General features: G+C 44.1%; 2 protein-coding genes across 4 annotated transcripts; one reads left to right on the top strand and one right to left on the bottom strand.

Moving 5' to 3' along the window:
- The first annotated feature begins 666 nt into the window (after positions 1-666).
- On the top strand, positions 667-7,824 carry TUBB1 (tubulin beta 1 class VI). 2 transcript variants are annotated; one of them, XM_031047657.2, is made up of 4 exons: positions 667-711; positions 5,249-5,357; positions 5,544-5,654; positions 5,750-7,824. In XM_031047657.2, exons 3-4 carry the CDS (start codon positions 5,594-5,596, stop codon positions 6,820-6,822), a joined length of 1,134 nt encoding a protein of 377 aa, XP_030903517.1. In that variant the 5' UTR covers positions 667-711; positions 5,249-5,357; positions 5,544-5,593; the 3' UTR covers positions 6,823-7,824. The 2 variants fall into 2 exon arrangements, with proteins under 2 accessions (XP_030903517.1, XP_005147597.1); XM_005147540.3 differs by lacking the exon at positions 667-711 and adding an exon at positions 3,525-3,671.
- A 985-nt stretch (positions 7,825-8,809) lies between these two features.
- Positions 8,810-9,972, bottom strand: ATP5F1E (ATP synthase F1 subunit epsilon). Of its 2 annotated transcripts, none has more exons than XM_005147538.2 (3): positions 9,822-9,972; positions 9,565-9,700; positions 8,810-8,957 (listed from the first exon to the last, which is right to left on the bottom strand). In XM_005147538.2, the coding sequence occupies exons 1-2, from the start codon at positions 9,851-9,853 to the stop codon at positions 9,577-9,579; spliced, it is 156 nt and encodes a 51-aa protein (XP_005147595.1). In that variant the 5' UTR covers positions 9,854-9,972; the 3' UTR covers positions 8,810-8,957; positions 9,565-9,576. The 2 variants fall into 2 exon arrangements, with proteins under 2 accessions (XP_005147595.1, XP_005147596.1); XM_005147539.3 differs by having other exon boundaries at positions 9,574-9,700.
- Positions 9,973-13,135: the final 3,163 nt, after the last annotated feature.

Here is a 13,135-nt window from a genome sequence, read left to right as displayed (position 1 = left end):
TAAGGTGTTTTTTACTAGTCCTAAGTTTGAATTTCTCAATCCCTTTTATGGTGCGGTTTACAAAGGAATTGTGTCCGATACTTTATTGTTATTTAGACTTCAGGACATTTGAAGGTTCCTTATTATCTACCTCAAGGTTTAGTCAGGAGTAGAAATAGTTCTCTAATTTTCCTGCAGAAGGCTTAATTAGTGTGAGTGAACTACCAGTTCCTTCTTTCCCATCTATGGGCTAGAGGTTTCATGTTCAGTAGAACAGGTTTAGTGAACCACAACCACTTCTTCCCTTGTAGCTTTTCTGCCTTAACTCTCGGCACTTTTTGTAAAAGGCATGAGGCTTAGTAGCTCCACAGTATGAAAAGAGAAACTGGGAACCAGCACAGCAAAAGGAAGAGCAGAGCAAGGGCTCAGCCTGCTGCTGTGCAGTTGACCCTTTTGGCAATTCATCAAATGACGCAAACTTACCGGTAACTGCTGCTGGGGCAGTAGGGCCCCAGTACAGGTATTTATCACCTGGTAGATGAATTCACATGCCACAAGCCCCAGGTTCTTGCTGGGTCATATATCTGCAGTATGAGGAAGGTAATTAACTCCTTTGTTGTCTACTCCAACTGTACCAAAACTGATTTGTTTAACTATACGGGCTCATTATACTGGTGATAACTTACATGGACAGTCCTGCCTTACTTCCCTTGGACCACCTGCCACCAGAAGGTAGTCTTTACATTGTTTTTCTTACTAACTGAAATGAAAAGATTAAGCCAATAATCTTTATTGCCTGTTGAATGCAATGTTTTTTGGTAACATCTTTAAGGATTATATAGTTAGTCCAGATTAGTTGAGACTAACATCAGCTCATCTGGTAGCCATCCATAGATCAAATTATGTGGTGGCCTGGAGCCAGGCTCATCTCAAATAGGCTTTCTTCCCAACAGTTTTCTCCACTACTGTGAAAAGCCATATCCTCCCAAGCAAGCCATATTAAAAACAAAGCATCACGTATCCTCCCTGCACGTGTGTATTTGTTGCTAGTGGGTACTGTGGTGGCATTAAGCAAAAACAAAACCAAAAACAAGCAAGAACAAGAGAAACAAAAAACTCCAGTAACAAAAAAAAAAAAACAAACCCAACTGGCCTTTTGTGGTCTTGGCTTACTCCTGTAGTCAGGGCTTTAGTATCTAGGGCTCTCTTTGAAGGCAATGGAAGCAGTGGGCAGCTGATAACAGACCCTGCAGGCCAGGCTGTGCCCAGTGTCAGGCTGCTCCTAATCACCGCAATGCCAAAAGTCCCCCGACGCCAGCCCTGCCACACTGTCCCCTCTCTCTGGTGACGCTCACATGGCTAATCTGCACCAGCACATGTCCCATGGCTGTGCCGGGGAACCACACTGGGCAGTTAACAGGCTTGAGGTTTCTCAGAGCTGAGGACAGGCCTGAACCCAAATCTACTGAGAATCAGGCATCTAATGTACCAGGTTTGGTGTAAAGAGCGACAAACGGTTCAACAGGGACACGGCTGGGGAGGAGAGGGAGAGACACAAACCCACTTCTGCTTCAAAGTCCCTCAGGTGCTTTGTCATGTACCATCATTTCTAAGACTCTGTAAGGAAGTGCTGCAGAGGAGGCACATGATTCCAAGGAGCTATTTTTAGCAAGACTAAAAACAATGTTATGTGATTGCACATTTCTTTTACTTCTCCTTTTTCGTTTGTTTTGCTTGTGACATGCTCTCAGTGAGAACAGTTATTGCTGAAATTATTTGCCAGTTTTTTTTGGACAGTGAATTAGCATCTTCTTCATAAGTTGTGGCTACTGTAAATCGATGCATTGCATATTTTATGTGGTATTTATTTAGTGTCAAAATGCAACGATTGGATATACAACTCAGAACTGCACTTTTAGCTAAGCATAGGTGGTGCAAACAAATATGAATGTGCATGAGTAAGATAAAACTTGCTTTCAAAGTAAACGTCCAAATAACCTTTCCAGAATTTTGTCTCATTGAACTCTAGAGGATATCCGTTGCCACTGTAGGAAATATCTACAGGGTGGCAATGGAACATCACTGCTTCTTTTCCTGAGTAAACTAAACTGTTTAGAGAATTCTGGATTTTATAAATGCAAACACTGCTGTGTTTTAAGGAAACCAACTAATTTGACTTGAAATTAATGTCTTGCTTTTCTGGCTCCCTGCTGAAGATAGCTCCCAACCTATTGGCAGAGGATGGCAGAATGTTTGCTAGCTACTTTTGTGAAGTGCACTTCTGGTGCTAAACTTTGTCTTAGGAGCAGTTGCCTGTTCCTCTGTTGCCTGGTGAAGAAAGTGGAAGTCAGCTGTGGTAGGGAAGTCTGGAATAGGCTGATTTTTCTTTTGGAGCAATGTGGAAGCTCAGAGATTCCTTATCTCTAGCAACCCATACTGTCAATGAGTCAAGTCCTTCCACTGTCATCTTTTAATGCAAAATAACTTAAGGTGCTTTCCTAATTATAGTTCCTTTTCCTGTCCTTAAAAGGAAAGCACTGACAGCTGTCTAACATGTAATAAAACTGCTATAAGCTTCCAGAAGTCAGTCCATTCCGGGTTTCTGTTGCTCAGTGATATTAGTCCTGTTTATCAGCCGGCAACATGACTGTGTCATGTTTTGCTCAGCCTCACATAATTCCCTTTAATGCAATGAACATAACAGTTAATTTCAGTAGAACTGCATTTCCACCTCTAACATTTTCTGGGCAAATTCTGAAATACTACATCTCACATATAAGAAAATACGAAAGATAAAAAATGCTGTATTTCTTAATGTCAGGAAAGGAAGAGAGAAAAAGGGTTTGGGGTGGCTCAGAGAGAGAGAACATCTGTGTAAGTTAATAAGAAGATGAGTCAGATTTTAGATTGACTGAAGTTGCTGGATTCTTATTAAATGTTTAAGGAATGTACATCATTGAGAGTGCAGTTTTACAAGGGTTTTTTTTAGTTACTGATCCTTCACCCATCCTTTATGCAGTTAGGCACTGGGAATAACGCTTTATTAATGAACTGTGAGCTTGCCTAGCAATGTGTTGAATGTGGTGATTATAGGGGGCTACTGCCCAAAAGTTGGTGTTGGTTTTATTAGGGATCTTGTCCTGTATGACTCATACAATGTTAAAATGTCAATTATGGGGCAGAAGCACATGTACTTAATAAATTAAGGTCACTTATTTTTAGCTACAACCTCTACATATGCATATGTTTTTGTATATATATTGCGTATAAAAGAATGAACTACAAATGCAGTGTACACAGATATTAATGAACCACACTGTTTGCTGCTCAGAGAACTAGAATGTTTTAAGGGGGGGGGGGGGAGGGCGTGTGACAATTTTCCAAGCCACTCAGTCATGTACCTGTGCTCTTGTACCCTGTACACATGCAGTAAATAGGCACTTTGCCTGCTGGTAGCAGCCTGAGATGCTGGCTACTCCCCTTGCTGGCTGCGTGACAGTCCCACTACTATAAAAGGGCCCCTTTGGGCGGACTGCGCTGGGTGTAGCTGATAGAGCAGCAGAGAGGGCTTGTGCTGGGGACTGCAACCACAAAACCTGTCGGGTTGTAGCCACCAAGGGTCTAAGCTACACAAAATGCGTGAAATTGTGCATCTTCAGATTGGCCAGTGTGGGAACCAAATTGGATCTAAGGTAAGGTCTCTTTTTGGTGTTGGTCATTAGTAGCAAGGGCTCTCGGTGGTAGTAGGTCAAATGTTGTTACTGGATGGGGACTTTCAGGGGGAACAGTTTGCTACCTCAGTGGTAAGATGCGTGGCACATTAGCAGTGAATGTGAACATTTTGATATGAAAGTCTTAAGATGGGTTTGCTCCTCATGCAAAGGCCAAGACTGTCAAAGAGTGAAACATCTGCAGTAACTATGCCATGGTGATTGTAAGTGAATTCCTGCTGAGACTCGTACTTCCAGGGGCACTGATCTAGTCTGCAAAATACTGGGACAAGTGAGAGAACAAGTGAGTCCAGGCCTGCAAAGTTGTGATGATAGTGCTTTAGTTTAGCCATACAGCAGTAACTCTGCCACACTGTGATCATTCATATGGGACTGTAGTAACCAGCAGAATGAGCTGTGCTACCAGTGACCAACAAGGTCTTTCTGAGAGTGGCAGAAACTGCAGTGAAGAATTCCTGCCTAACTGACCACCTGTGCGAGGCTCTTTTTGTGATGTCATTTGGAGTACTTTTGTGTAGTTCAAACACTGGCATGCTTGTTCACTCATGGCTGAGTTTGTGTACTTGGAGAAAAAACCCAACCAAACCTCACTGCTTTTTGCTGCATGATATCCCTCTTTTTAATTGACAAGCTGTCAAAAACCAAAGGGTATCTGGGTTAATTTGGGGCCAGTAGGTCTTTGAAGACACACGTTAGCTGAAGGTTTGTTCTGTTGTACTCTTCCTCCATTTCTTTCTCCCACAAATCTCACCTTAATTCCTTTTATTGGAGCATAAAGCTGTGGATGGCCAGGGAATGTCACGTTAGACTGAGACAGTTAGAATGCAGCCAGTGTGGTAGTGTTGGCTTTGACCTGGAAATCACTTACGTGTAATAGCCCCTGTAAGAAAAGCACACATGCACACACCACTGCAGCATGCATGTGCTGGCAGGAGTGTATTTGTACACCCAAAACAAGACTGGATGCTAACCCAGGAGACCTTTAACATTAAACCAGCCTTGTCATTACAAATGGGTGGGTGTGTCACATTAACACTGCTGTGGCTGCTGCCTAGATAAGAGCCCAAGTACAAGACATCCAGGTGAATGTCAAGATAGGACAATTAGGACCAACATCTGTCTGTGGAAAGCATTGCTAGCATACAAATTTGGCCGAGCCAGCTTTGCCATGACACTTGTGCATCTCCCCAGTCCACCGTTCCAGCTTTTTCAAGCTTATACCAACTAGTACCTGTGTTATTTAAAGTAATATCCATTTTTCTTTACTATAAAGGGGCAAAATTGAGGGCCTCCACCTATTAGTACATGGGTAATAGCTAAGCAGCATACTAAACTGTTGCCTTGAATTTATTTGTGGAGGGGGAAGATGAGGATCCTCACTCTGATCTAATGAGTAAATGGCAAAACATCCCCCATTTCAGACAAAATTCTCACTGTGTGTGCAGTCAGGCATGAGCACAGCAGATCTGGTGCTGAGCACATTGTACTGAAGAAAGAGTAAATCTTTGTAAATGTGTTGAACCTGTTTCCTTTTCCAGTTCTGGGAGGTGATAAGTGATGAACATGGGATTGACATCGCTGGAAACTACTATGGGGGCGCATCACTGCAGCTTGAGCGAATTAACGTCTACTTCAATGAGGCTTACTGTAAGTGCTCGGCACTGTTTAGGTGCTGGCAGAGCAATTTTCAGAGCCAACATGGAGTTTAAAATAAGTAATTGAAAGATACATCCCCAAATCACTGTAGGGGGATTGGAGTTTTCAAAGCAGGTTATAAGCTTGTCTCTTTGGCTTTTAACAATAATTGTTCACATTTGTTTTCTTTTGTGCTAGCCCATAAATATGTGCCCCGTTCTATCTTGGTGGACCTGGAACCTGGTACGATGGACAGTGTACGGTCTAGCAAAATAGGTCCACTCTTTCGACCTGACAATTTTATTCATGGTATGTACAGCCTGCTGTCAGCAAAGTCACTGGAGTCAGCTGTCCCAGAATGGCCTTTTAAATCCCAACTTTGTGGCTGTTCTTTCTGTTCACAGGTAATTCGGGTGCTGGGAACAACTGGGCTAAGGGCCACTACACAGAAGGTGCTGAACTGATTGAAAACGTCATGGATGTGGTCAGGAATGAGTGTGAGAGCTGTGATTGCCTTCAGGGATTCCAGCTTATCCATTCGCTTGGTGGTGGCACAGGCTCAGGTATGGGCACGCTCCTCATCAACAAAATCAGAGAAGAATATCCTGACAGGATTATGAACACTTTCAGTGTTGTTCCTTCACCCAAAGTATCCGACACAGTCGTAGAGCCATATAATGCCATCCTCTCCATCCACCAACTAATAGAGAATACAGATGAAACCTTTTGCATTGACAATGAAGCTCTATATGATATATGTTTTAGAACTTTAAAGCTCACCAATCCCACCTATGGTGACCTCAACCATTTAGTGTCCCTAACGATGAGCGGTGTCACAACTTCACTCCGTTTTCCTGGTCAGCTGAATGCAGATCTGAGGAAGCTGGCTGTTAACATGGTGCCCTTTCCTCGCCTGCATTTCTTTATGCCAGGCTTTGCTCCTCTGACAGCTCGAGGCAGCCAACAGTACCGAGCCCTCTCGGTGCCAGAGCTTACTCAACAAATGTTTGATGCACGCAACATGATGGCAGCCTGCGATCCTCGTCGTGGACGTTACTTGACAGTGGCGTGCATCTTCAGAGGCAGAATGTCTACCAAGGAAGTGGATGAGCAGTTGCTGGCTGTCCAGACCAAGAATAGTTCCTACTTTGTGGAGTGGATCCCTAATAATGTCAAAGTGGCTGTGTGTGACATACCACCACGAGGCCTGAAGATGGCGGCTACCTTTATTGGAAATAACACAGCCATTCAGGAGCTCTTCATCAGGGTTTCGGAACAGTTCTCAGCTATGTTCAGAAGAAAAGCATTTCTCCATTGGTACACAGGTGAAGGCATGGATGAGATGGAGTTTTCAGAAGCAGAAGGTAATACTAACGACCTTGTGTCCGAGTACCAACAGTACCAGGATGCCACTGCAGATGTTGAGGAATATGAAGAGGTAGAAGCAGAAGCCAGCCCCGAAAAGGAAGCACAGTAAAAACAATGACAATATCAAAACATTTTCCAAATAAGCCTGTTGACACTCATGAAAATAAAAGCAATAACCATCACCTGCAGACCAAAAATAATACCTTTCTGAAGAATTCTCTTTGTCTGGCCAAAATATCTCCAATATTACAATACAGTGTTTTTGAAATTAAGGGCAGCTGTGCTTCACTATCCTAAACAACTGTTGACACTAACTTGCTCTCGAAAAAGATCCACTGTGAAGACAAGTTGTCTCCTAACAGCCTTTCTTGTAAATGTATTCACCTTTTGAAGATTATTGCCTGATACTGAATGTAATATAGTCTCTATGCTTGTGTATAAATATATACCAGGATCATAAGCAACAGCAAAATATGCTATCACCTCATCAAATGTATTTATTCTCAGGTAAACAGTCCCTGTTTTGTTTATGACCTTGTTTCTGTTTCAGGACCATGCACACACCTGTAAGGCCTGCAAAGGCGGCATTGTCTCTCTTATTACACGCTCCACAGACTGATGTAGCTCCGCAAAGTGCAGTTCCTTAAGTTGCAGGAGAAGAAAGGGAACAACACAGGGCAAAAGACCGATTATGCATATTCTCACTTTTTTAAAAGTACTTTAATAGTTCTATCACATTACACGCTTATATTATTGTAGAGCTTGTATTCTTTATCCTTGTGTGGTTTGTTTCTATTTCAAACTAGATTGACTTATTATCAGCGTACAGTTATGGACACTGTGTAAATGTCTTGGTCTGGTTTGTTTCTTTTCTCATGTACTAACTAAACTACTGTAAATTTTCTTCCTATCAGTACTACAAAATGGAAAGAATGGTTTGCAGCTAGTTAGGCCTAAGTTCAATAGCAATTACTGAACCAAATGCATATCTTCTGAGAAAAAGTTTCTTGCCATTCACAGCCATCTACTTTACAATGTATTTAAAATATTCTTTAAAATAAAAATTATGTATCATTCCATAAAATACATTAATACTTGAAACATTTGATAGGCAAAAATCAGTTTATTCTTGTAACATGAGGAAATTTGAGTTGGGTGTTTTTTATACTCTTAAAAGAGTTTATTGTACTATTAAGAACATAATTCCTCCTGTTTGAGACAACAGCAGTCCCACAGGCAGGGACACCTTGCACTAGAGTGGGTTGCTGCAAGCCCCAGCCAACCTGGCCTTGAACACTGCCAGGAATGGGGCAGCCACAGCTTCTCTGGGCACCCTCTGCCAGCGCCTCAGCACCCTCACAGGGAAAAGCTTCTGCCTAAGAGCTCATCTAAGTCTCCCCTCTGGCAGTTTAAAGCCATTCACCTTGTCCTGTCCCTACAGGCCCTTGTCCAAAGCCCCTCTCCAGGTTTCCTGTAGCCCCTTTAGGCACCGGAGCTGCTCTCAGGTCTCCCCTTCAGGAGCCTTCTCTTCTCCAGGCTGAACCAGCCCAGCTCTCTCAGCCTGGCTCCAGAGCAGAGCTGCTCCACCCTTGCAGCATCTCCATGGCCTCCTCTGGACTTCTTCCAGCAGCTCCACATCCTTCTTATGCTGAGGGTTTAGCCATAGCCTTTAGCTACACCAAACTGATTTTCACCAAGTTTGTTTTGCTCTCTGCACAAATGGAATTTAAACACCATGATGACAGAGAATTTTAAAGCCAACAGCATACCACCTCCAGCAGGGAACCAGCAGAGGTATTTTTAATTACTGAAGTTATATGCCTATATTCCCTGTTGACATAGATTTTAGCAAATAGCACTTTTTTTCTGAAGTGATAATCATTGAAGTAGGCAGAAACATTTTAAACAAGGATTAAATCTCTTATTTATGTACTTGAAATATTGCCCTGAAATCCAACAAGAGATGTGCCTTAAACATATGTTGCTACTAAATAGCAGACTGCAATAAGAACATTATTCTAACACAAGCAAAAGATGAATGTCTCTGCAAAATGGACCACTTTGCTTTAAGATGAATACTACTTCCCACACACCCATTTGTTTAACAGACATTACATTTATTAGCATGCTGATGTGTATATAGAGGCAAGTTTTACAATTAATGTGATGACATTACACTGCAGAGTCTTGAGCTTGTCCACAGCTTTGCCATTTGGTGCTGGAGTATTCACCACACATCAGTTCCTATAACAGATTTAAAATACAAGTTATTACATTCAAGAAGATGCACAAGGTATGCTTCAAACAAAGGGCAGTAATATTTAATCTTAGACCAAAAATAACAGAAGCTGTTCTAGTTAAGAGACTTCAGCTGCTCATGATGTATGCAGTGTCACAAATAAAGGTAAAGCATCTATCTTTCACATGTAGTAGATAACCCTTATACAAATAACTGCTGGTTCGAAGAAGCAGCAGTTCAGGAAGGTTAACTGTTGGCTTAGTGAAGAGACAGGAAACATCCAAGTGTCACTACAGAAACCCAGCAGTTCTGTGCTAATCCTCTAACAACTTTGACCAAACCAAAGTCGTTCTGAGCAGGTGCTGGTGAACAGAACATCTCACTTTGCTAAGTAATGAGATGAAGCAGTTTCCTTTCCAATACACTGCCTGGCTGCAGACACCCCCACACGTCAGTGTTACGAGAGCCATCAGTCCGCCCGGGTTTCATACACGGAGATCAGAGCTGATCTTTCACATACAGCATGAGATGAACCACGCAGTTACCGCCATGAAAGCAGCCCACACTGGGACACCTGCACAGGAGCTGCAGTGCAGCACCCGGCCCGCTCACCTGACTTACAGCTTACTCCTTCTTGGGCTTCACGGTCTTCACCGTGGCCACTGCCGCCCTTTCTGCCTCCGCTTTGTACTGAGGCTTCATCGCCGCCCTCACAACTTGGGCGCAGATCTGGGAAAACCGGATATAACTAAAACAGGAGAGAAACGGGGACAGAAAACGACGGTGAGAACCAAACCCCTCCCGAATCTTCCCCCCTACCCCGCGAGGAAGGAAGTCATGAGAGAAGCCCGGCGGCCGCGAGCGGGTACCTGAGCCCGGCCTGCCGCCAGTACGCCACCATTGCTGCAGGCTGCAGCTCAGACACACCGCAACCCGCCCCTGCGCTCCGCTCCCGGGCAAGGTCAGCGCTCGCCGGAAGGGGAAAGGCTGCAGCCCTGCTCTCTAGCCAATCAACAACCAGGAGTGATCCTTCCGCCAATCGGAATCCAAGTTACCTCAGGGAACCTGACCAACGGCATCTACTCAGTCGCTTCTCCAGTCAGAAACGCTCTCCTCCGGCATCTACCAATCAGAAGGCTGAGCAATGAGTCCCCGCCCTTCCTCCTGAGGGGCCCCGCCCGCGGCACGGCCCTCACCGCCCCCCGGGATGCTCTCCGTCAGCACCGGGGTGTGTTCCGCGATAGAAACCGTTTGGGAAAGGTTCGGGCTCTTCCCGGTTGCGGAAGGTCTCAGCTTCGCTTTCAGACGTGGTCAGCTGGGTCTTGTCTTTCAAAACCGTGCGGGTGTGTGAGGTTCTCGTGTTTCAGAGCAGGTAATTCGCCAGGAACACAGCACACATTAGTTAACTAGAGAGCAGAAATTAGAACCCGGCTCCTCGATGAGGCTAACATAGCATTTACGTTACGTATTAACTCATTCCTAAGTACCCCTAATCTTAAGAACACAAGCACGTGGTTAAAAGTATGTATTTTTCCAGCTAAAAAACTTACTACCCTTCTGTGCCATAAGGTCTTAGGTTTTCTAGTTAAGACTAAAGAAGAAAATATTTTTGCAAGCATGTAAAGACAGTGAGTTACAAACAGACTTCTCAGTTGGGAGTTCTGGTCTGTGTGTGGCCAACCTGTGCTATGTTCAGAGGTTTGTCCTGTCAGACATGATGCCTTTGCATGGGACTTTTTGTGCATACACCTGAAATGCTGCAGCCCTCGCAGCATCTCCATGGCCTCCTCTGGCCTGGATCCAACAGCTCCATGTCCCTCTTGTGCTGTTGCCCCAGAGCTGGATTAGGACTGCAGGGGGGTTCTCCCCAGAGCACAGCAGCTGTTGTATGTCTGCCCACCCTCTGGGGTGCAGCCCAGCACACACTCATGGGTCATGGGGAGCTTCTCATCAACCAGCACCCCTAAGTCCTGCTCTCAATCAATTCTCCACCCAGCCTGTCTTTGTGCTTGGGGGATTGCCCCAATCCAGGTGCAGGACCTTGCTGAATTTCATGAGGTTCCCACCTTACAAGCCTGTCAAGGTCCTTGTGGGTGGCAGAGCACCAGTGGCAATACCAGCTCCTGAGGAACACCACTCATCACGGTGCTCCACACTGCATACAACACAAATAACTGCAGTATTTCCATTTATTTATAAAGTGCATGTTAGAGACATATGCTATTTTAATGCTAATGTTCAATGTTTTAATAGGTAAAATAGTTATCAATAAGATTTTTTTAACCCTCATGGGCAGCCCAGGCCACAAATATACTTTGACAGAAAAAAGTTATGCTAGCAGAGTTGGATACCTTTCTTCCACCTATGTGTCCCTCTGTTCCTGCCCCACACCTTCTCTGGTTCCTCTCCCTACTCCTTATTTTACCTGCTCTTTTCCCCCCATTTTCTTTTCCCACCACATCTCTCTCTGTACCTCCATGTGAAATGCCTCTGCCTGCAATTCTGTGCAATGATCTCAGGTTTAAATCCGTAATGGAAGACATACAACTTGGATGTAACTGTTTGCACATGTAGCTCTATTCGCTGTTTCGTGGTCTTGACAGATAAAAATTCATAGAATCATAGAATAGTTAGGGTTGGAAAGGACCTTAAGATCATCCAGTTCCAACCCCCCTGCCATGGGCAGGGACAGCTCCCACTAAACCACATCACCCAAGGCTCTGTCCAACCTGGCCTTGAACACTGCCAGGGATGGAGCATTCACAGCTTCCCTGGGCAACCCATTCCAGTGCCTCACCACCCTAACAGTAAAGAATTTCTTTCTTACATCCAATCTAAACTTCCCGTTTAACTCATTACCCCTTGTCCTATCACTACAGTCCCTAATGAATAGTCCATTCCCAGCATCCCTATAGCCCCCCTTCAGATACTGGAAGGCTGCTATTCAGCATGAATTAAAAACATTAAACCTCTGGGAGAGGTACCATGCTGAGACAGAATGGAAATGAAATCAGTGACAGAAATTGTGCTCTACAAAAATTCCAGAACACATTTTGATATTTATGCAACTGTGAACAAGGCACCATTGTAGATCTGTATGACCTGTTTTCATGCCCAGTTCTGTTTAGATGCTAGGATATCTTTGTAAAGCCCTAAATTTTCCTCAGATAAGAACTTTGAGAGACAGAATTTAGGAAAGAGCACATAACGGAGGTAATACTGGGAGGTTGCAGTGAGAAGGGATATGCCAAGAGGGTTAGATGCAGAGATCAAGAGAAGCTGAAGCGGTACAATTAGCCACATTCAGAAATGTGGGAGTGGATAGGTCTGGGGGAACTAAAGATGTGAGAGTAGAAATGTCCAAAGAAACTGACGAAGTGAGGGAAGAAGCATCCTGAAAGGTGAGATCGGAAACATCCAGAAAGGGTGTAGGAACGAGATTAGAAACATCCTCAGAGGTTGATGCAAATAATTCGGAGGAGCTTTGAAACATGAAATAGTTAAAATTTGAGAGATCTAGTGAGTCTGAAGAACTTGAAGAGGTGTGCTCTGAGACACCTAGTGAGGGTGGAGGGATTGTATAGGAGTCCAAGGAAGCTGAGGAGTTGTGACTGGAAATATCTGGGGAGGATGAAGAACTGACACTGGAGAGGTCTAGAGAGGGTGAAGAAGTAGGACTGGAGAAATCTGGGGAGGGTGAAGAGGTGAGACTTGAGAGGTCTAAGGAGGCTAAAGAACTGTCACCAGAGTGATCCAAAGATCCTGATGAAGTGAGACTTGATAAGTCCAATGAAACTGAAGAGGTGAAACTAGAGTGCTCCCAGGAATCTGAAGAGGTGAGACTGGAGATCTCTAAGGAGACTGAAGAGGAGGTACTAGAGAAGTCTGAAGAGGCTGAAGATGTGAGACTTGAAAGGTCCAGAGAAGATGAAGTGAGACTGGAGAAGTCCACAGAGGATGAAGAGCTCAGACTGGATAAATCCAAAGAATCTGAAAAGGGGATTTTAAAGAGTTCCAAGGAGGCTGAAGTCTTGATGCTGGAGGGGTCCAGGGAGGCCAAAAAATTGAGACCAAGTAGGTCCAGGTAGATTGAAGAGATGACACTGAAAAGCCAAATAAATCCACAACGTGACTGATGTTAAATCAGAAGTATTTTAAACTAAAGATCTCTAATAACATGCTA

This window comes from Melopsittacus undulatus, chromosome 10, assembly GCF_012275295.1.
Source record: "Melopsittacus undulatus isolate bMelUnd1 chromosome 10, bMelUnd1.mat.Z, whole genome shotgun sequence".
Lineage (NCBI taxonomy): Eukaryota > Metazoa > Chordata > Aves > Psittaciformes > Psittaculidae > Melopsittacus > Melopsittacus undulatus.
Note: the sequence above shows the minus strand (reverse complement) of the source record. Positions and strands in the feature narration are given on the sequence as shown.

Bases quoted from the DNA above. Each gene is read 5' to 3' on its own strand.
- TUBB1 (XM_005147540.3), top strand. From the start codon at position 3,615: ATGCGTGAAATTGTGCATCTTCAGATTGGCCAGTGTGGGAACCAAATT. The intron at 5,358-5,543 runs GTAAGTGCTCGG...CTTTTGTGCTAG, and splicing joins CTACTTCAATGAGGCTTACT to CCCATAAATATGTGCCCCGT. The intron at 5,655-5,749 runs GTATGTACAGCC...TTCTGTTCACAG, and splicing joins ACCTGACAATTTTATTCATG to GTAATTCGGGTGCTGGGAAC.
- ATP5F1E (XM_005147538.2), bottom strand. From the start codon at position 9,853: ATGGTGGCGTACTGGCGGCAGGCCGGGCTCAG. The intron at 9,701-9,821 runs GTACCCGCTCGC...CTCCTGTTTTAG, and splicing joins TGGCGGCAGGCCGGGCTCAG to TTATATCCGGTTTTCCCAGA.